The 21687-nt window shown below is 40.8% G+C and overlaps 1 protein-coding gene across 1 annotated transcript; it reads right to left on the reverse strand.

The window, feature by feature from the left end:
- Positions 1 to 403: 403 nt before the first annotated feature.
- On the reverse strand, positions 404 to 20225 carry NEMP1 (nuclear envelope integral membrane protein 1). The gene is made up of 9 exons (XM_008540565.2): positions 19995 to 20225; positions 12061 to 12185; positions 10662 to 10881; positions 9201 to 9273; positions 8040 to 8133; positions 7461 to 7575; positions 6532 to 6757; positions 5563 to 5736; positions 404 to 4825 (listed from the first exon to the last, which is right to left on the reverse strand). Exons 1-9 carry the CDS (start codon positions 20119 to 20121, stop codon positions 4645 to 4647), a joined length of 1335 nt encoding a protein of 444 aa, XP_008538787.1. The 5' UTR covers positions 20122 to 20225; the 3' UTR covers positions 404 to 4644.
- Between the last annotated feature and the right edge of the window lie 1462 nt (positions 20226 to 21687).

Raw genomic sequence — 21687 nt, forward strand, 5'->3', positions numbered from 1 at the left:
TCCTACCCTACACCCCACAGCTGATGCACGGGGCTTTCCCTCACCCCCATGGAGAAACAAAGACATGCTTTATGCCATTAAAAAAAACTAAAGTGCAATCAAGGTAGCCCCCTGGACCAGGGATAACCTATACATTGTTCTCCTATGAGAGCACTGTGAGACAACCTGCTACTCCTGCAGGAATACCCCTTAGAGTTCCAGCATCCTGGGAAATCATCCAGCCAAAGGATGGAAGAAGACCAAGACAGACCCAGGATGGGGAGCAGTGGTTAAGAAAAAAAGGAAAATAGATGGCAGGCAAAACCGTCTTATTAGAAAGGTGAAACTGAGAAGCTAATTGCTGAGTATCTGAAAACAAGAGATTCAAACAAGAAAAGTACATGCTCATTAAGAGAGACCACTATATAGTCTATAAAACTTTATTAAAATTGGGATTACTTACAAACTCGTACAATAAAAATGAAAAAATATATAATAAGATATCATTATTTTTTCTTACAGAAAAGAGTGAAAATGAGACCCATGGCAAAGAGCCGTCCCTGATCATTTTGTTCCTTTCAAATGTTCATGAACATTTATTTTAAATATAAATGACAAATCTTTTAAATAACACTAAGGCATTACCCACAGGGTAAAACTTACCCAGTGATTCCTTACCCCTGTTATTTCACCACCAATTCCAGAAACATGGGAAAGTGAGGCAATGCAGGCTGTCACAGTTCTAATAACTCACATTATGAGCTATCCACTCTGTTGACATAAGAATACTGCCATGCTGTAGGAAAGTTCAGAGAAGGTGATCTTACCATTTTCAAGTTATTGTCAAGAGCGTGAAGAGGAAGACGACACACATGGATGGGGGCTGTGTGCCACTCCCATCCCCACCAAAGCTGTGCATTGATGCTGGCATGAATCTGCTTTGTTTGTTCCCAGCAGGCTCTGGCCCCCATCACATAAGGCACCAAACATCCTTTCCAAGGTAGTAACCGTCTAGAATCCAACTCAACAGAAACTGAATCAATAAGCTAAGTGATCAACAGATACCACTGGACCACAATTGCATAGGTTTCCCTAAAAATATAACAATCAATTTCTGCTGCATCAAACATAAACCAAGGTTTAGGTTCGTTTGCCTTGGGCAATGGCTATTTTATATGTTTATTACTTGGTTTCAGTGCCGGTGTAACATGAAGGCATAATAAGTCTGTCAAAGTGTCCTCTCCTTGGTTCAGATAAAATTCTTGGCATTTCATTATAGGTTATTATCTCATATGTCAGACCTGAGTCCAAAGGAATACTAGAAGAACATTTAATTTCCTTTCCTCCTACTTCAGTTTTCACTACTCAATTCAGAGAAAAGTTATGAGTACACAGCTAGGAACCATTTTTACGCAGGCATCCATCTGAGCCCATATTTTTTCTGGAACAACAAAAAGACTGAAGCAATTGTATAATCCATTCCCAAGCCTTTTATGGCTACCAGGGCCTGGGGGACTATCTGGCCTACTTGGGTCCTTTCATTCATCAAATCTTTATTGTATATGCCAAGCGAGGACTGGGTTGAAGGGAACACAGTCAAGGAAGACAGGGCTAGGCCCTAGAATGGGATGTATCAGCAAAAAATGGAACATGGGGACTCAAAGTCTATTATCAGCAAAATCCCCTTTGTAATCAACATACAAGTCACAAATTTGGGGGGAGAAATAAACTAGTTTGGGTGGGATGAAGTGGTTATTGATAGGAATTTCTTATCAGAGGATATCAAAGTTGCTAAATTTTCCTTAGTTTTAGTCATTGGTTCCACTGATCTAGTGAAAGCCAGCTGAGTGGGAAAGTGACAGGGAAATGTTTTAGACCAGCTGGCTCTTAGATTCCCATTAATGGAAGTCATGCTCTACACAACTTGGTCAGACTGATTAGAGGCCATAGATTTCCAATGCTGATGAGACACTGAGCCCCAGGGCCAATTTACAGCTTGATATTTGCCGAGCAAGACGCTGACTTGGCAGCAGATGTGGCTCCAATGTCCAGCTCACTCCATAGTTATGCCTTCAATCTTTCTTGATGAGATTGGTCTGAGAGAAGAGATTATGCTGAAATTGCAAGAGCTGTAACTGCCAGAGAAAAATTAAATGGGGGCTTCAGGTAGTGACTGAGACAGCAGACTAAGTGGCCAAAAGGGAGACAAGAGCAGCTCCTAAAAAAGGTTTATGGAGTCAAGCAATCTCGGGGCACACGGAGGCTCTGAAGCACCTGGGGCAGGGCCAGGACACACAGCACACCAGAGGCACTGTCCTTCACTGTCTGAGCACAGCTCTCATGCTGCGGGACCCACTGTCATCGCCACGGCCTACAGCTCAGTTCTCCAACTACCAGAAAGAAAGTAATAAACTGAGTTTGATTTTACTCACCCCAAATTCAAACACTGTGGAAAAAACTGGTCTTGAGATGGAAAGTGTATTTTACAAGGAGTTTACTAAACAGAAGAAGAGGAGAATCTCTCTCTGCTTCACAACGCTTTCTCACTGAACTCAAGACACGAGTCAGGAAAAGTCACCCTGGCAGCAAGCTCCAGCTCCCTAAGTAGCTATCTGGGTGAAGGCACCAAAGTCTCCAGGGAAACCTGAGACTACTCGGACAGCTCAATTATTTTTTCAAATCAACTTATGCTCAAATATGCTAGGTCTCAATTTCTATAAATGAGGCAAAAAAAATATTCTATTCCAGAGGCCTTAACAGTTCTTTGTAGAGAGGTATAATTTCACCAGGTACGTAATTCACAAAGGCATAAAGGTTTCCCAATATAAAGCTCCTTTATATTGGGACTGCAACTTTAACTCACAGCATCTGCCCAAAAACCCTTATTTTTCACATCCTACTATATGTCTATTTGCTGCCAGTTGAGGTAGTTGTCACTTTAGGACAGTTTAAAGCTGTGGGAAACACTGGTGGAAATAATCAACTGGCCACCTGGAGGGGAGTCTCAGAGCTGACGTTTTGGAAGTCAGCAACGGAGCCCAGGGCCTTTCAAAATTATCTGCTAAATGACTGGTCTGAAGGAGTCATCACGGCTTTTTAAAAAATCATCTGCCTTCTCCACGATCACAGTAAGCCAGCCAACCTGACACTGTGCTCCTGCCAGGAGTGTCTATTGAGCAATTACAGTTTTTTCCCAGGTAGAGTGAAGATCACAAAGAAAGAACCAAGTGAAGGACAGAGACTTGGGAATTTGCTCCCTCACAAATGACATTGCTGGTTTATAAGGGTACTTTCCGATGGCAAAAAGAATGTGAAACTAACGCCACTGTAATAAAAGGCAGCACGCATCTCTGGTCAGAAACAGAACTGCACATAAGTACAATAAGTTCATGGAAAAGCATATCTGATCCTGATGGCTGAATGAGCACCCAGAGGCAGGAAGATTATCTGGAGGTCTATTTCCTGTGCAAACCGTAGCAGCTACTTAGCTACAACTTGTATGCTGGATCAAGAGACTTCACAGATAGTTTCGGGGCTTACAAATTAACCAGATTTCATGAGGGAGGAGTACGGTCGTGAGGAAAGCTGATAGGAACAGGTAGAACAGGTAGACAAAGGAAGAGAAAGGAAAAGGAGATAGTTTCTTGATTCCACAGCCACTCAAAGATATGTGACCCATGGACAGAAAAAACTGAGAACCTGTAAAAAGCATTTAAATTCCCTAAATAAGATCACTTTTCCTAACTAGCAGGAATAACGCTATAAATCAAGGGGAAGAGAATAAAAGAAATAAAACAAACTAAATTGTACATATTTCCCAGGTGAGGGAACAGACCCTTCCTGAAAGGGCAGCGGGGGTGAAGAGGATTGGGAAGGGAAGAACGCAGACGTATTTTTAAGATGGAATTGAAAGTTATGTATAAGAAAAAGCGCCACAGACCTCCCCTACAGAAGAGCCTGCAGGCATGTTCCTAAAAGTAAGCAGGACTTAGAATATCACACGCGTGAGAACTAATTCAAAGCTCAACATCACAGCTCCTGGGGCTTTAATGGAGAACCCATATTAATAATATGTAGGGGCCTCTCTGGGGCTTGTCACTCTGCAGCATTTGCTGGTTCTAGAACATGAATTTGTTACATTTTAAAAAACGTATTCATTTAAAAAACAAGATAGACAAAAGCTATTTTCCTCTTAAAACAGTTAAAACGAGGATTATTCTAAAGTCACTGAAATAAAAGCAGAAGTGAAGGGAGGCTCTGATTGTAGATTTCTCTCTGGAAGATGCAGCCTGTAGTCTGAAAGCATTGCTGCACAGACTTCTCTCTTCTGAGTGCGAGCCACAGTGGCAGAAATGCCATGACTGAATCGACTTTCAAAGGGGAGCTAGAACACCACACTAGCTGTGGCCGTCCAGTTTCTTCGGAAACATGATGGCTTAACTGATGGGAAGCATTTACTACTTTATCCACTCTCCTTCCTCAGGGACCCCAAAGAGACCACCAAGACCATTTCTGGAGGAAGGCCTACTCAGGCCTCTAATCTCAGCGGGAGAATTTCCACACTCTCTCACCCCGTTTCAAAGAGCTGAGAAGAAATTGCACAACACATGTAACATGGACCATCGAGGTACCAAGCCAGTCCACATAAAAATAACTGACCACCACCTAAGTCAGGAAGTTGTTCTGTGTGACAGTGGGGTACTGGGAATCCGAGTCTTCCTCCTCAGAGGATGTTTCTTCATAGATCTCATCCTGGGCAATGAGGCTCCCTAATCCATACTCCTGCTCGTGGACAGAAACCTCATTTGGCGTGAGGTGGAAAGAGCCTTCCACAAAGTCAGCAAATCTGGAAAAGAGAAGATAATACTCATTAGTAACCTGCCTTCTGCCTTCTCTGGTTTTCTTTCAAAATAAGAACAAATTAAAACCCTTCATATGCTCACAGCTCAAATTATATTGGGTCTAGCCAACATCCCTGTCCCTACTGGCACGTAAGTAGACTAAAGCAAGAAATAAGTAGAAAAGGAAAGCTGGGATCGTAGGCCAACATCCCTGCACCCTCATCCTGCTTAATAAGCACTAGTCTATCCTCTTTAGTTATGGAGGTGCTAAGGTTCCTTTAGTCATCTGCAATCCTGATAAGAGAAGTTAAGGGGCATTAGGCATTTTTTCGTGTTTATTGCCCTATAAACTTTATGCCATCAGGATTCCAAATTGAAGCTTCACATAGTCATTGGTACGGTTGCCCCAATAAAAACAAAAAAAAACCCAACTATCACTCCACACACACAAAAAAACCACTCAGAGAGCAATGCAAAACTGCCAGAGGGGGACCTTAGTATGGTACCAGTGTCTTCTCCCCTCAATGCTACAGTCAAAGCTAGAGCAGATAGTTCCTTGAGGACCCAGAAAACAGCCTACTGCTTAACATATGATGATACATACCTTTCTCTTGACTACTCCTAGATGAAGAGGCAAACAAAGCCTCAAATATAAAAAGATTATCTACAAGTATGATCTCTGTTAAAACTCAAGGTCACAATTACGCTGATAAATGCTTGGCATATCTGGCCAAGAGTTTACCTCTTTGGAGACTGGATTCGAGAAACAGTCTTCCAAGGAGAGCAGCCCGGACTGTTACAATATTCTCGAAGCTCCTCTAAAGCCTTTCGGGTCTCCACCTCTCCTTGTATCCGATACTCTTCTTCTGTCAGGAGACGAGGTGGGACAGTCTTTCCTGTTGCCTTACACATCTTTCTGTGCTCACCAAAATAACATCATGAATCATTAATCAGTAATCTATGTCCATCCTTACCTCCAGCTCCCTTCAGTGGGCCAAGCATACTGCAGAGAGCCTGAACATTAAGATTCATCACGCCCACCTGTCTTCCACAGACATCTTTAGTTATAACGTACTCTTGACACGTTAGACTATGAGTGACAAGTCAGAGTAGTCAATATTATTCACAAATGTAAATAAATTCACTTATTTTCCAATAAATGATAGACAAAATATTTATTTTCCAATAAATGGAAAAGTGACAAGAAAATGATGGTATAAGACTGTGCTCCATTAACTAGGTTCCCCAAACTGAAGGTATCACTTTGACTATCTGTAATAGAACAACCACTGATAACCTCGGAACCTATGACCACTCCATATTCAGTACGCAAGGTGATAACATGCTATGAATTACATCTTAAGATAAGACCAGGACTCCCAGAGCAATCTGAGAGCCAATGTGAAATAATCTGAAACCAGGTGACCTGAGGCATGTGGTATAAAAGCGATATACTTTGCACCACCTAGTGGTATCAGGAACACATGACACTTTGCTGGATGCTTTTATTTCATATAAAGTGACTAGAATAAAACTATAAAAATGCCTACAGAGAGTCTAAAAAAAAAGACTCAGAATAACAAAAGCAGAAGCATAATACAACAAATTGTCATTAACAGAGAGGCTCCCAGGTCAACACCTCTGTATCCTTTTGATGCAATTACATCCCACATTGCACATTTCAATACAAAGTTCAATGCCTTTCAGTCACCTGTAGGTGATGTACAGCCACTGAATAGGGTACTCCAGGTTCTTAGTACACAGTGCAATGAGGACAGTGGCAAGGGCAATGTGTGGTATCTGGATACTGGAATACATGAAACACAGGCCCATCAGCTGCAAGGTCCAGGTGAGCAGGTTGATACTTCGTTCATTCTCCAACGGCCCATACTTGTAACAGACTGCAAAACTCATGAATCCAACTGAGAGGACATAGCCTATGAGAAGAGTTATCAGAAGACATTCTTTTTCATCTAAAACTGGTAAAAATAATTTGTGTGGGTGGCAGTAGTAAATTCACTATATAGCACCTATTGAACCAGGAAAATAGACAAGACTTTTACTCAATTATTCTCACTTTTTTCAGTTTTCAGATATATTTATTTCTTTAAGTTTCCATCCTTTCTGTTTTCCCAAATTTATTTGGTTCAAATGGAGGATTAAAGCTACATGTTGAACAACTCTAGAATAGTCTGTTTAAAAAATCAAATATATGAAAATCCAGATTAATCACCTCTTAAAGGGTAGATTAGGGGTTACTATCTGTATTACCAAAGGATTCTCACTTTACAGATAAAATTCACTGAGGAATCCTTTACTTCTTAAGATCTTCAAGTGTATTTAAAATATGATTATATTAATAAAGTCAATTTACAGCTTTTTAGAAAGATGCCTATTGTGTTAAAAGAGGTGTACTTATAAACACCAACAAATTAAAGTCTTCTACCTAGCAGCATCATTTTAACTTAAGAGAAGGTGACAACTGTAGAGGTGTTAGAAATAAGTGACGCACTGTGATCCTTAAATGTTAATAAAATGACGTGAACTATTAAACTTTTGTAAGCAAGCAATATGTTTTCATGATCAAATTAACTAAAACAGCCGATAAACATATAAAAAGAAAAGAAAACCAACACTTACTTAAAAGATACTGCCAGTAACACCTCCAGATCTCTTGTAAATTTTTAAAAACTAGTTGAATGAGGTACAAAGAAAAGGACCAGCCTCCCACCAGGATGACGTAAATGGGACTTTTCTAAGACAGAGTAGAAGTGAAAGCAAAAAGTTACAACAGGCTTTCCATACATAAAAGCAGCAAAATGGAACTACGATTTAAAAAAACAAATTCAACCTACTAAAACTGCACAAAAAACACATCTCTTAAAAAGATGTCCTTTATATTTAAAATGCTACAGTCTGCAAAGAACACTGGGGAAATGAGATGCTAAATCACTTTAGAAAGCCTGGCTATGTAATTAGCAAATAGGAAGGAGATTTTAATCCCCCACTAGGCAGAGGACTTTAAATAAAAATGGAGCGTTTGCATGTAATCAGGCTCCAAGTTTCATCACTGAAAGTACCCTTCTGAATCAAGGAAAGAGGAGGACATTGACTTATCAGCCATCAACGCAAATTTCCAGTGCACTAAGATTTTCCAAGAAAACACTCATTCAACCATCCAAGCTCAGCCTAACAGCATAGGAAAATTCTGCTGCTTACCTTGGGCATAAACTTGGACAGTATGAAAATGATGATTAGCAGAGAGGCCACAATTCCCACACTCATCCCAGTGGAATAGTAGAAGATTTGGCTTCTGCAGAGAGAAAATTTATTTCATCACTATGTGTGTATTCTTCATACATGCCATTGTTCAAACTAGGACAACTATTCCAGCCAAAAGTTAGAGAAAAGGTACAAGATTAGAGCAGGTATTTGCCCAAAACTTGAGATCAGAAAACTGAAGAGACTGGCATAATGTAGTCACTGTCAGATTATGAGGATTAGCATCAATGAGGTCCCCTCAGATATCCCCCAGATATCTGCTTAGTGTCCCACTCCCATCCCCAGCATCTGTCCCAACCCCATTTCTAATAAGAGTCTTTCTTCTTAGGAACTGCACAGATTCTCCTGGGAGAAGGCAGGGGAAAGAAAACTGCCCAAGTGGAGACTGGAAACTAGAACTCAACTGATTACCCAGAAGGATAAACCAAACACGGGGCCTAAAACAGAGAGCTCCTACTCCCATTCCAGGCTCTTTCTACCAGATAGTCCTCCCTCCCCGGGCTTCTCTCAGGATCCCCAAAATAAGGACCAGCTTTCCCCAACCTCACTCCAGCCCAGCTTCAAACTCCAATTGTTAATCTTTCATTTGCTACTCCACAAATACTCTATTTACTTGTGTACGAAGTTAATGTTGCTTCTGCCTTTGTTCAATGTGTAGTGACCTATACGTTTTCTTCATATCTGTACATGTCACTTTCACCTGGCTTGGTAGTAGGTTCCTAAAGGCAGGAGATGAATAAGTGGCTGATGTTTGTTTCTTTACCAATAAACAGCATGAAACTCAACAACACATGGCCCTGTAAAAACGAGGGCTTAACAGGTTATTTCTAATAGTGGAAATGATGGTGATGTTTTGGCTAAATTCCATTCTGTAATGGGTCAACCTACAGGAGAATTTCATCATTGACAACCTTATTCAATACAAGAAAAAACAAAAAGCATAATGCGTATTAAAGCATTTTTCAAAATTATCCAAGCAGGCAATGGCCTAGCCATAAAGGTCCTGGAAAAGGGAATGGCAGCACTTAGTCTTTACAGTAAAAGTCCAGGAGAGGAGGCCTGAGCCTCGTCATTTTGCACCCTAGCCTTGGAACCTACCTGCTCAGCAAGTCTCCACAAAAAAATAGTGTAAGTCCAAGGAGGAAAACGAGGAAGAGTTTGGGGTCAAATCCTGAAATAAATAAAGACTTCTGCTTACTGGAGAACCAAACAGTTTAAGGCATTATAGGAAAAAAGGCAATGTTGGCATTATTGGTCAGCTAATAAAATAAATGCAAAGAGCCCACCTAAACAGCATTGTAAATTCCACACAAAGCCTGGGCACTCTTCCAAAGAGAAAGTACAATTAGGTCTCTGTCTAACCTGTACTTCCCAGAAGACCTTATTTTATTTGGCTACCTACACCAAGGCTAAAAGAAACGAAGCTTTGCTTTTTGGACACAGCCAAGCATGCTGGCATCAGCACTTCATGCGATCACCCACTAGGGGTCTCTCCCACTCTGGCTTTCCAGCCTTAAATCTTCACAGGCTCAGATTCAGCAGATTTGCCTAGAACTTTGGGTCAGGGCCCTTTGTTGTTCTCTAACTGGTTGCTTTTCTTGCCCAATACCACCACCTATTTCCCTTGGCCACACAATCACTGTGCTGGAAAAGGCTACACTCAAACACATCCCACCCAGGACCAGGGGGCCCTAGCAGAGGCCCCTAGTGGCATGCCAGACACTCCCACAGATTTCCCGTTCACCAGCTCTGAGGCTAGGGGAGGTCCACAAACAGAACAGGAGCAAGAGGGATCAGTAAATGTAAAAGGAACACCAAAAAACTGGCCAGTCCTATACAGCCAAAGAACTGTGGTCCCCTATGACAACTGGAAGGGCACAACCTATTTTGTTGCAAAACCCAGGAACATTTCTACTACTCACAACATCCAGGACCCTGGGTAGTACCCAAAGAGAGACCAAAAGTCTTGGAGAATTCAACAGGATAATGATCCACCTCCTCTGTGAAACTTTCTCAGACACATTCAGAGAAGGGAAAACGTCTACTAGTTCCACCAAATAAGCCTTAAAATGCAGTGCTCTTCATATTTATTTATGGCTCCACAAATACTTTTTCCACTTGTGAAGTATTAATATGCAGTTCTACCTTTCTTCAGTTTTTATTGTTTAATCATTCATGTCTTCAAATGTAAGCCTGTACATTTCAGAACATCTATCTTTGTCTAGAAGTGCCCAGAAGGCAGGAATATTTGCCTTGCTCTGAAGAATACTAGGCATATCAGCTCAGGGCCATTGGATGTATTAGGAATGCAAGTCTTCAGGATTCTAGGCAAGAAGGTACTCAGAATGACCTAAGGTGAAGTGTCTCGATTCCAGCCCTAAAGGGTTTTATGTGGGGTGGAGTCCCCCTGCACTGTCTGGAGCTGTGGCCTACTCAGGTTATAATCAGAACCAAAACGGAGCTGTCTTGGGCTGACTTCTCTGTCTCACTAATTATACCCTTCAAAGCTCAGTCCCTTCTCACAATATGATCCATCAGAAAAAGAGAGATAAGACTTACTCCGGGTCATAATGACACTGTACGTGGTGTCGTCCTCTATAATCTCAACTTTGAGGCAGGTTTTTGTGCTGTATAGACCCACATTAACATAGGTGTCATTCAATTTCTCTTTTAAAAAGGAGGAAAAAAAGTTCCAGATACTAAACTGCTCTAGCTCCTTCAGTTTCTCCTCATTCTCCACCTGGGTGACTCGTACCAGTTTGGAACTATTTACCCGGATCTGTAATACAAGTAAAATCAGGATGAGAAAAAAAGAAGTAGGAATTTAAACTTTTCACAAAAACAATATTTTTTTAAAGCTTTAGAGTAAATAGCTAAATCAGTAATGGTATCAGTTTTCCACAAGGCTTATGAGAAATATAGAGATGCAGTGGCTAAAATATAATTGGGCAAATAACATCACAAATGGTACAGAGAGGCAGCTGTTAGAACGTCTTGTTGACATGATCTGAATCTACTATTACGCCAGAATATAAGGGGAAAAAAAGAATTCCAAGCTGAAAGAGTTATCAATACAGCTATTTATGAGAGAGCATACAAAGCAAGGGTCTAGAATATTAAGAAAACTGCCAGCCACATAAACAGCCCTGAAAATATTTCTCATAGTGACAGGCTGAGAAGTTCAACCCTTTGTCACAAATCACTGATTACAGGTATATGTTGGTTATAATGTGCCCCAGATGGAATATGATCTTTATATCAGACAATAAAAAAAGAGAATTAAAAAAAAACACCAGAAACCCACCCTTATGTTTTTGATATGAATAACAAATGCCCTTATCAGTAATTATGCTTATAGCAGCAGCAACATTTCCAAAAGGACTCACTTTGTTCAACCATTATTAGAGCCAGACACCCTTGCTTGCCAGGTGGCTCAAGAATATTAGGAAATAAATGAGACTGAAGTCATTCTGTCGAGGGGAAACTTCAGCTCAGGGGTTTATGAAACATCTTGTGTAGAATCCAAACAGAACAGGAGCAGCAAGGCAAAGAGTTTACACCCTGACAGACAGGCGGCGGTTTCCAGCCCCAAGAAGGAATGTGGCCTTTAAAGAGAAAGAGGGCGGTGTGTGTGTGCATGCGTGTGTGCGCACGCGTGTGTGCGTGTGTGCGTGTGTGTAAAAGGAGAGACAGGAAGAGAAGGAAGCAGTTTCTTTGGGGAAAAGAGGAAGGAAGTTTACCTCAGGGTCAAGTATTGTAAGCTATTTAAAGGAACAGAGAGAGAGAACAAAGTAGGCATAAACGTTTGCTTATTGATAAAAACACAATTCAGGATAATCTCAACCCTTACAAGACTGCTAATAATGCTTTTTTTTAATTGTGTGTCAAAGTACTCTGTAATCGCAGACACACAGATATTCACAGAAGCAGCCCCTGCCAGGGGCCTCCAAAATATTACCTGGATCCGTGTCCATACATCATGCCACTTTGGGATAAGCACATTTTTATAACAGAATTGTTGATTGGTATTCACAAAATCAACTCGGGATTCCTGAAGCATGACCACGTTTACATCAATTCCGGCTTTAGGCAAAGAAAGGAAATAAGAACATAAAAGAACAAGCTAATAATTATAATTCATTTCATAAAAAGAATTAAACTGATGATTTAAAGTTGCAGATAAAATGTCAGTGATAGAAACAGGAGAAAAACTGAGATGATAGAAGAAATAAGGCAGTTTTATTTCTGTCAAGTTTAATTATCTAAATATTAAAAATAGTCACTTAACCCAGAATAAATAATAATAAAAGCTACTATTAAGTGTTTACTAAGACACAGCATATTGTATATTCCAGCTGTAGGTCCTTGTGGTTGTGCTATGTGGGATACCGCCTCAGCACAGTCTGCTGAGTGGTGCCATGTCTCATCTAACCCTCCCCAAAATGCTATGAGGTAGGCACTTTCATAATCCCTGTTTCACGAATGAGGAAGCTGATGTTTAGGAACGATTAAGTAATTTGCCCCAAATCACACAGCTGGTGAATAGCTTAAGCAAGATTCACATCCAGGTCCTGTTTCCCTTACAAACGTGTAGGTTAAGGAACCCATCTGTTGATTTTCTCTATCCCTTTCCTGAGTAGGATGAATAGAATTGGCAACGTTTTTTGTATATATAGTATCTTAAGCAGATACAAAAAGATCGCAAAGTTACTTTTTTCCAGGCTGTTTTGTTTCATTTCAAGTTTTAAGAGCAGTCAATGATTTTACCAAGACTGAGGATTCTCCCCTCAATCTCAGCTAATTCAAGGTTTAAAAAGAGACCACTCGAGGCCAGCCCCATGGCCAAGTGGTTAAGTTCCCGGACTCCGCTTCAGAAGCCCAGGGTTTCGCCAGATCGAATCCTGGGCGCGGACATGGCACCGCTCATCAAGCCATGCTGAGGCAGCATCCCACATACCACAACTAGAAGGACCCACAACTAAAAATACACAACTATGTACCGGGGGGCTTTGGGGAGAAAAAAGAAAGATAAAATCTTTAAAAAAAGAAAAAGTGACCACTCTTGTATCTTCCCACCCAAGTTTGCACAAGCTACCTTCTTCACCACAAAATATTTAAATAATTTCTTCCTTGAGTTCTATATTATACTTAACTTACTAAGTGCTAATCTAAGCAGAAATTTAGTTATCACTCTGGTTCTTAGTATAAAGGTGAATAGATTTAACAAACTAAAAAACAAAACCAAAAGCACAAAAACCTCAACCAAACCTTAGAAAGCCAAAGTTAGGGGCTGGCCCCATGGCCGAGTGGTTAAGTTCGCACGCTAAAATAAAATTTAAAAAAAAAAAAAGCCAAAGTTACACACAAAAAAAGGCAATGATGCACACCAAACCAAAATGATTTTAGGGTGAAGTTAAGACTAATTTTGAAGCTAAATTCAGCCCTAAACCTAAATGTAAGAGTAAAATCTATAAAATGCTTAGAAGAAAACACCAGTGTAAATTTTCATGACTGAATTAGGTGAAGGTTTCTTAGATATAACACCAAAGCATAAGTAACCAAAGGAAAAACAGATGATTTGAACTCCATAAAAATTTAAAACTTTTGTTTCAAAAGACATTATCAGGAAAGTGAAAAGACAACCCACAAAATGGGACAAAATATTTCCAAATCATATACCTAATAAGAGCCTAGTATCCAGAATACATAAAGAACTACTACAACTCAACAATAAAAAGAGAAATAACACAATTTTTTTAATCGTCAAAGGATTTTTTTTTAAAGATTGGCACCTGAGCTAACATCTGTTGCCACTCTTCTTTTTTTTCTTCTTCTCCCTAAAGCCCCCCAGTACACAGTTGTATATTCCAGCTGTAGGTCCTTGTGGTTGTGCTATGCGGGACACCGCCTCAGCACGGTCTGAAGAGTGGTGCCGTGTCCATGCCTGGGATCCAAACCGGTGAAACCCTGGGCCTCCGAAATGGAGCCCGCAAACTTAACCACTCGGTCATGGGGCCGGCCCCTGGGCAAAGGATTTAAACAGACATTTTTCCAAAGAAGATATACAAATGTCCAATAAGCACATAAAAGGACACTCAATATCATTAGTCCTAAGGGAAACGCACACCAAAGCCACAGTGAAATATCACTTCACAATTAGGACGGCTGTGATCAAAAAGAGGCCAATAATAAGTGTTGTTAAGGATATGGAGAAACTGGAACCTTCCTACATTGCTGGTGAGACTATAAAGTGGTGAAACCTCTTTGGAAAACAGTTTGACAGTTCCTCAAAAAGTTAAACACAGAGTTATTATATGACCCAGCAATTCCACTCCTACGTATATATCAAAGAGAACTGAAAACACGTCCACACAAAAACTTGTAGTGAATGTTCACAGCAGCAATATCCATAACGACCAAAAAGTGGAAACAACCCAAATGTCCATCAACTGATGAATGGATAAACAAATGTGGTATATCCATACAAACGAATATTATTCAGCCATAAAAAGAAGTACTGATACATACTACAACACAGATGAATCTTAAACATTATGCTGAATGAAAGAAGCCAGACAGAAAAGGCCACACATCGAATGATCACGTTTATACGAAATGTCCAGAATAGGTAAATCCACAGAGACAGAAAGTTCGATTAGCGGTTGCCAGGAGCTGGGAGGAGAGGAGAATGGAGAGTGACTGCTGAGGTGTATGGAGTTTCACTGTTTCATTGTGGAGTAATGGAAACATTCTAGAATTAGCCAGTGGTGATGGTTGCACAACCTTGTGAATATATTAAAAAACACTGAAAGGGTGAATTTTATGGTATGTGAATTATATCTCAATTTTTTAAAACTCAGTCTTGATATTCTAGGGAAAGAAAAAGTTTTCCTTGACCCTCTTAGGGTCCCTGGCTGATGTGAACATTAAACTGACAGATAGATTAACGGGAGAAAAGCATACAAATTTATTTATTATGTTTTACGTGACACAAAAGCCTTAAAAAGGAAACGAAGACCCAAAGAAACAGATCTGTTTGATGGTTTGATGAAGAGTGGACAGTCGTGAAGGAGGATGATAGGGTAAGGAGGATGAGGTAATTGCAGTAAACTAGAGGAAACGGAGCTAGGCCTGTGTGAGGATTCTTCTGGGCGTCCCTTTGTCTTTGAAGAGAAGGATGCTCCTTTCCTCCAGGCACAGGGAGGGCACCCCTCACACGAGGATTCTATGGCCGGTTTCAGGGAAGAAGGGCAAGCTTCCCACCTCTGTTGTTTTCTCAAACTCCCTCAGCTTAAAATATTCATTATGCCAAGGTGCCATATTTTGGGATGGCATGTCCTGAACCCCATTTATCAATTTCTCACTAGGGTTTAATCCAATAGTAATTTGGATTTCCTTCAAGACTACCTTTCATAAAATGAAAGCTTTCAAAATCCTGTTGACTTTTGTCTCACTAGCAAGCCCACAAATATACCCAAAGAATACCCACTCACAAATATGGATCAAGAGTTTATTTTCCTCTGGAGAGTCTGAGAGTAACGTCATGTGAAGCTTAAAACTACTACATTTACAAAGTCATTGAGATCTGCAAAAACATTGGGGAAGTATTAAAAAAAAAAAAGTTGAACAAGAACCTATCACTTCCTTAAAAGAATATCCAGTCAATTTACAAAGCCCCAAGTAAAAACATACACTTGTCAAAAAAAAAAGATTCACACTTATTAACCCCTTCTCTCCCACAGCACCAAGTAATATAACAGTACACCTTTTAAGCCCATTATTATTTTCAAGAGGTAAGTAACATGCAAATTATCTGTCACTAGCACAGGCCATTTGAAAAACTTAATGCCAAGAAAAGGCATCTTGTTTTTAAACTTTAAAATTCTCCAATGCCATTTTCCTAAAGAAATAAAACTGTTTTATAAAAAGCAGCATCTTTTAAAATCTAGTTCTTCCTTTTCCCAAGTTCCATACCATTCACAGGAAAGAATTTTAAACAACTAAGTAAATAAATAAATAAATAAACTTGAACAGCAGCCTCCTATGGAAATCAGCACCTTGGCCAGCCACATCTTTGAAAATTTATCAAGAAGGAAAATACACCAATTCAGCCTAAGAGCATAATTTGTGGAAACAATCACTACTCTGGCTCTGGCTTAAACTGCTAGAAACACAGACTAAACCAAACGATTTTAAACATACACAAGTTGTCAAAATGCTCACGTTAGAACCTTGTGCTTCCAGTAGCAAAAGGACATACACCACCTCCCTTCCCCTCCCCAAAGTGAGTTAGCCAGCACGTTAAAAAGCAGAATTTATTAAACATTCAAGAAAATGCCTTCTGAGCCCAAATATCTAGTTCTTCTCAGAAACTGCCTTCTTGGAATTTAGTGAATCACAACTTGCTTATTGTGTTTACTCATAAAGCAGCTAGTCAAAGGTTAATAACTTCATATTTACTTATAATCCTTATGAACTTACTTTTCACTTACTTTTCAATCAACAACACTGATCATTTAACATCTACAGGTAAAAGGTAATGAAAATGATTCACAGAATGTGAGGACTTGAATGGACCCTAAAAAGTCATGAGAAACCACCTCTTCTAATGCTTTTTTTTTTTAAAGATTCTATTTTTTTCTTTTCTCCCCAAAGCTCCCCAGTACATAGTGGTACACTCTTAGTTGTGGGTCCTTTTAGTTGTGGCATGTGGGACGCCGCCTCAGCGTGACTCAATGAGTGGTGCCATGTCCGAGCCCAGGATTCAAACCGATAAAACACTGGGCCGCCTGCAGCGGAGTGCGCGAACTTAACCACTTGGCCACAGGGCTGGCCCCTCTTCTAATTCTTAAATAGCCTCTATTCATTCCTAGAGGTAATCCACTTCACCTCACCTCAAATGCTAACATGAATTATATACTAAAAAGTAAAATAAAAAAAATTAAATGGTACCACACACACACAAAAAATCAATGCAATTTTGGATGGCCTTTTAAGCATAAAAGCAACAGAAACAAATCTAAAGAATAAAATCAAGTAACCACATAAAAAATAGAAATCCTAGGGGCCAGCCCCATGGTTGAGTGGTTAAAGTTTGGTGTGTTCCACTCTGGCGGCCCGGGTTCATGGGTTCAGTCCAGGCGCAGATCTACTCCACCCACCAGCCATGCTGTGGAGACATCCCACATACAAAGTAGAGGAAGACTGGCTTTAGCTCAGGGCTAGTCTTCCTCAAACAAACAAACAAACAAGCAAAAGAAAAAGAGGAGGACAGGCAGCAGATGTTAGTTCAGGGCGAATCTTCCTCACACACACACACACAAATAGATATATATCTTCTATTTAAAAAGATAAAAGGGGCAAACAAATTAAGGAAAAGTTCTGTAATAAATAGACTATTAAATATATGTATATCCTAAATATATAAAAAAGCACATACAAGTTGATTTTTAAAGTATACAAAAATCAGAATAAAAAGACCAAGAATAAAGAATACACACACTCTCCAAAAAATTTAAAAGTCTAAAGAGAAAACTTAAATAGCTTACAAACAGTTGAAAGATGCTCCCTCACAAACAATGCAAGAAATGCAAAGTAAATTAGGATATCACTTTCCATCTATCAAACTAGCAAAGGTGTGACAGTCTAGAACATCGAATGCTGGCAATGGTATGGGCCACAAGCAAATACGGCTGAAAGTGGTGTGAACTGGCTTATCTTTGCAGGAAAGTATTTTAGCAAGAAGTTTCAAGGGTCTTAAACATATTTTAGCTTTTGATCTAACAAATCTATTTCTGATAATCCTAAAAAAAAATCCAAATACAATAAAAAACTTATACAGAAATGTTCAAAGTGTTATCTGCAACAATGAAAAACTAGAAACACCACAAATATCCAACCAAATGTTTGAGAAATATTAAGTAAATGGTCTGTCCATAAAATAGTATAGGATACAAGGAAAAACAACATTTATGAAGAATTTTAAGTGACATAGGAAAATGTGTATGCTACAAAACCAAATAAGAAAACTACTTTAAACTGGTGGTATCCAGGGAAGAGAACAGGACTGCTGACAGGTATACAGATGTATTATCAGCTCAAAAAAATTTTTTTAATTAAAAACGTGTGGAACAATATGGAAAAACAACAACAAACACAGAGAATAGACTGGTGGCTACCAGAAGGGAAGGGGAGGAGGAGGGCAAAAGGAGTCAAAAGGGACGATGGAGGGTGACGGATGGCAACTAGTCTCTCAGTGGTGAACATGAGGTAGTCTACACAGAAGCTGAAATATGATGTACACCTGAAATGTATATAATGCCATAAACCAATGTTACCTCAATAAAAAATTTATTTTAAAAAAATTATTGCTTAAAAAAGAAAAGTGGAAAAAGACCAAAAGAAAGTGTGCTAAAATAGATGGCCTCTGAAGGGAATAAACAGTGAGGGTTTTTCCTACTTCTTTATACCTAATTGTACTTGCCAAATAGTCTAAAATAAACCATATTATTTTTATACTCAAACTTTCAAAAACTTCCAGTGAGAAAGAACTCCCTACCTTTCGAAGTATTCCATTCTAGGTTTAAGCAGCTCTAACTTTTAGCGAGTTCTTCCCCATTACATGACTGACTCTTTGTAGCTGTCACCCATATGATCAGGCCACAAAAAACAAACAGCATCCCCTGAGTTTACTCTTCTCAAAGTCAAGAAGTCCCTGTTCCTCTCTTCATTAAAGAAACTTAAAGACAGACTACTGATGGAGCGCTGACTATGCAGGAGCATCTTTGCCTATGTTTTCTCTTTCATCCAAACAATCCACAATCCCACTTTAGAGGTTAACCATCCGGCCCAAGTTCACTCAGATCATAAGTAGCCCTTCAGATATTACTCTGGGCCCTGCCTCTGGAAAAGCATCTTCCTGGATACTCTCCTCTCCCTAAAAAACTGTTCAGGACGCTGCACTTTGGAACTAGGTCTATGGAACCTGAGACAACCTTAAAGCGGCAGCTCAGGATAATCGTTGTGATGGCATGAGACAGTCAGCAAACCAGGGAGAGGGGAGACAGTATAGTATGTGTTTACAAGATAAGGTTATCTTAATTAACCTTGTGTCAACTGCCTCCAGTGGAAGCTCGGAAATCTCACTTATGTTTCTGTTGTGCATTTAACGACAAGGGAGTAGAAGGAGGTTTTTTACAAACACACTCCAGGTTTTCTGGATTAGAGTAGAAAAGGAAAACAATTTCATCCCAGTCCAAAGCCAATTATCCAGCAGCATGTATCAAACAAGTTTGCTTGAGGAGTGAATAAATTTCCAACAGAAACCTATTCGACGCTGAATGGCGTTCGTATCGTTTTTGGAAACGGGAATGTAATGGCTCCAGGTCCGTTCTACAGGGCCGGTAGAGGCCAGGGTCTTACAGGAGCAGAAGTTGTGTTAGATAGAGGTCACTGCATTTCAGTGAGCTGTAATTATCTGCTCAGCCACCCGTGCCGAGTCCTGACAGAGCAGACGCTCAGAAAGTCTTGCTAACTTGATGAATGAATGGGATGCTCCCTTTCCAGATGCAGCGCTGCCTGCCCGAATGGTCCTCCGTCTCCTTCCTGTTAACCAGGAACCTCGGGGAGGCCCGCGCAGCGCGACGCAGCCCCCAGAACCGCTTCTCCCCCAAGTCCAGGCCTCCCCGCCCGTCTCCCCCCAACTCTGGGCAGCTGCCCCAGGGCCCAGACCCCTCAGTGCCGACGCCGACTCGCCGACCACGAAGCTTCATCCCCCGCGCCACGCCTGCGTCCCTCGGCACAATAACGGTCCGCGCCCTGGGAATATTCACCACTTTCCTAAATATAACCCCACCGCACCCGCCCCCTTGGCAGCGGCTGCCCGGGCGGTACCTGAGCCGCAGACCCAGCAGCCGGAGAGGACCAGGAGCAGCCGCACCGCCCCACCGCCCCCCGTCCCCCAGCCCCAGGGCCCGGCACCAACTGCCGGCGAGACCGCCACTTTCATTCCTCCCGCCATGGTGGCCTCAAGCCGCCGCCTCCTCACGTGCCTCTCCCCAGCAACTAACCCCGAACAGGCAGGGCCGGCAGCCTATCCGCTACAAGACCCGCCCCCTAACAACCAATCGGATGGGCGGGACTTCGAGCACTCAGTCCTTCACGGACACTAAATCCCGCCTCTTAGCAACTGACGCGAGAGGGCGGGAGAAGCAGGTTTCAGCCTATTAGAAGGCGGGATCTCACCTTAGCAATGGCGACAGGAAGATCCCACCCCTTAACAACACGCTTCCGTCTCCACCTTGTTTACAACTGGTGAGATTGATGGTAAGTTTAACCAATAGAAAATCACAATGGACGAGCGCTCCCTGACCAAACTTGATAGTTCCATCGAAACCGTCTCAAGTTCCTTCTGTTTTCTTTCTTTCCTTTTTACCACGATCTTTTTGTTAAGGGAAACTTTTAATTGAGACCTCTTTATAAGTAGGGTCCTGACGGGACAATTTTTTTAAGTAAGATGACTGTGTCCTCCAAAGCCCTGAATGATTTAAAACGGAAATCACAACACACACACAAGTTGCGTTGTCAGTATTTTATAGGAATAAATATTAGCATTTTAAAACGTAGTCATAGGGATTTTTTTTTTTTTGGAAGCGAAATAAATGTGACGACTAAGGGAAAGTTTTTTATTCCTCACAATATCTCGTGGCAGATATCTCCATTTAAGAAGAAGCCAAGGCTAAGATAGGCAAAGGAATCTGCCCAAGATTGCATCGTTGGTTGGGCTGCGCTGCGGTTCCAGCCTAAGTCTTACTGACCCCGAAGCCTGAGTTCTTCTATGCTTCAGGCAGCTTCCCGTTAAATGATTTAATACAGTGAGGGCCTAGCAGAGTGCCTGCCACGTAGCAGGTGTTCAGTAAACGTTAGTAGAAGTTGAAGCATCATATTTTTTTAGAAGATCTGATAGTGGTGGGTAGGAACACTAGAGATGATGGAGCCTAGTGAATTGAGAGGAAATTCAGGGAAGGAGGTAACCGCTGGGGAAGGTTCGAGCTTTCAAAACAAGGAATTGTTAAGAAGTCGAAATGAGGCTGAGCCATGGACAAAAGAAGAAATTTCATCCTCAGAAAGGAGTGGCCTACACTCCTGCTGCAATGGTCATCTTATGTCTCTCTCACACACCACGTTCCCTGGGCTGACCCAAAAAGGTCAGTATCAACAGTAATAAATCACATTAATACGATGTACTCTTGATAGCAAGTGGTGAAAATGGCATTTACCTCTCTGGTTTTCCTCCTTTTCCATGAGAAAAACATTAAACAAATTCCAATAGAGGGGCGTCCTACGAAATACCTGACCAGTACTCCTCAAAACTGTTAAGGTCAGCAAAAACAAGGAAAGTCTGAGCAACTGTAACGGCCAAGAGGAGCCTAAGGAGACATGACACCCAGATGTAATATGGTATCATGGATGGGGGCCTGGAACAGAAGAAAAATATTAGGCAAAAACTAAGGAAATCTGAATAAACTATAGCCTTTTAGTTAATAATAATGTATCAATACTGGGTCGTTAATGGTGGCAAAGGTAC

This window comes from Equus przewalskii, chromosome 5, assembly GCF_037783145.1.
Source record: "Equus przewalskii isolate Varuska chromosome 5, EquPr2, whole genome shotgun sequence".
Classification (NCBI taxonomy): domain Eukaryota; kingdom Metazoa; phylum Chordata; class Mammalia; order Perissodactyla; family Equidae; genus Equus; species Equus przewalskii.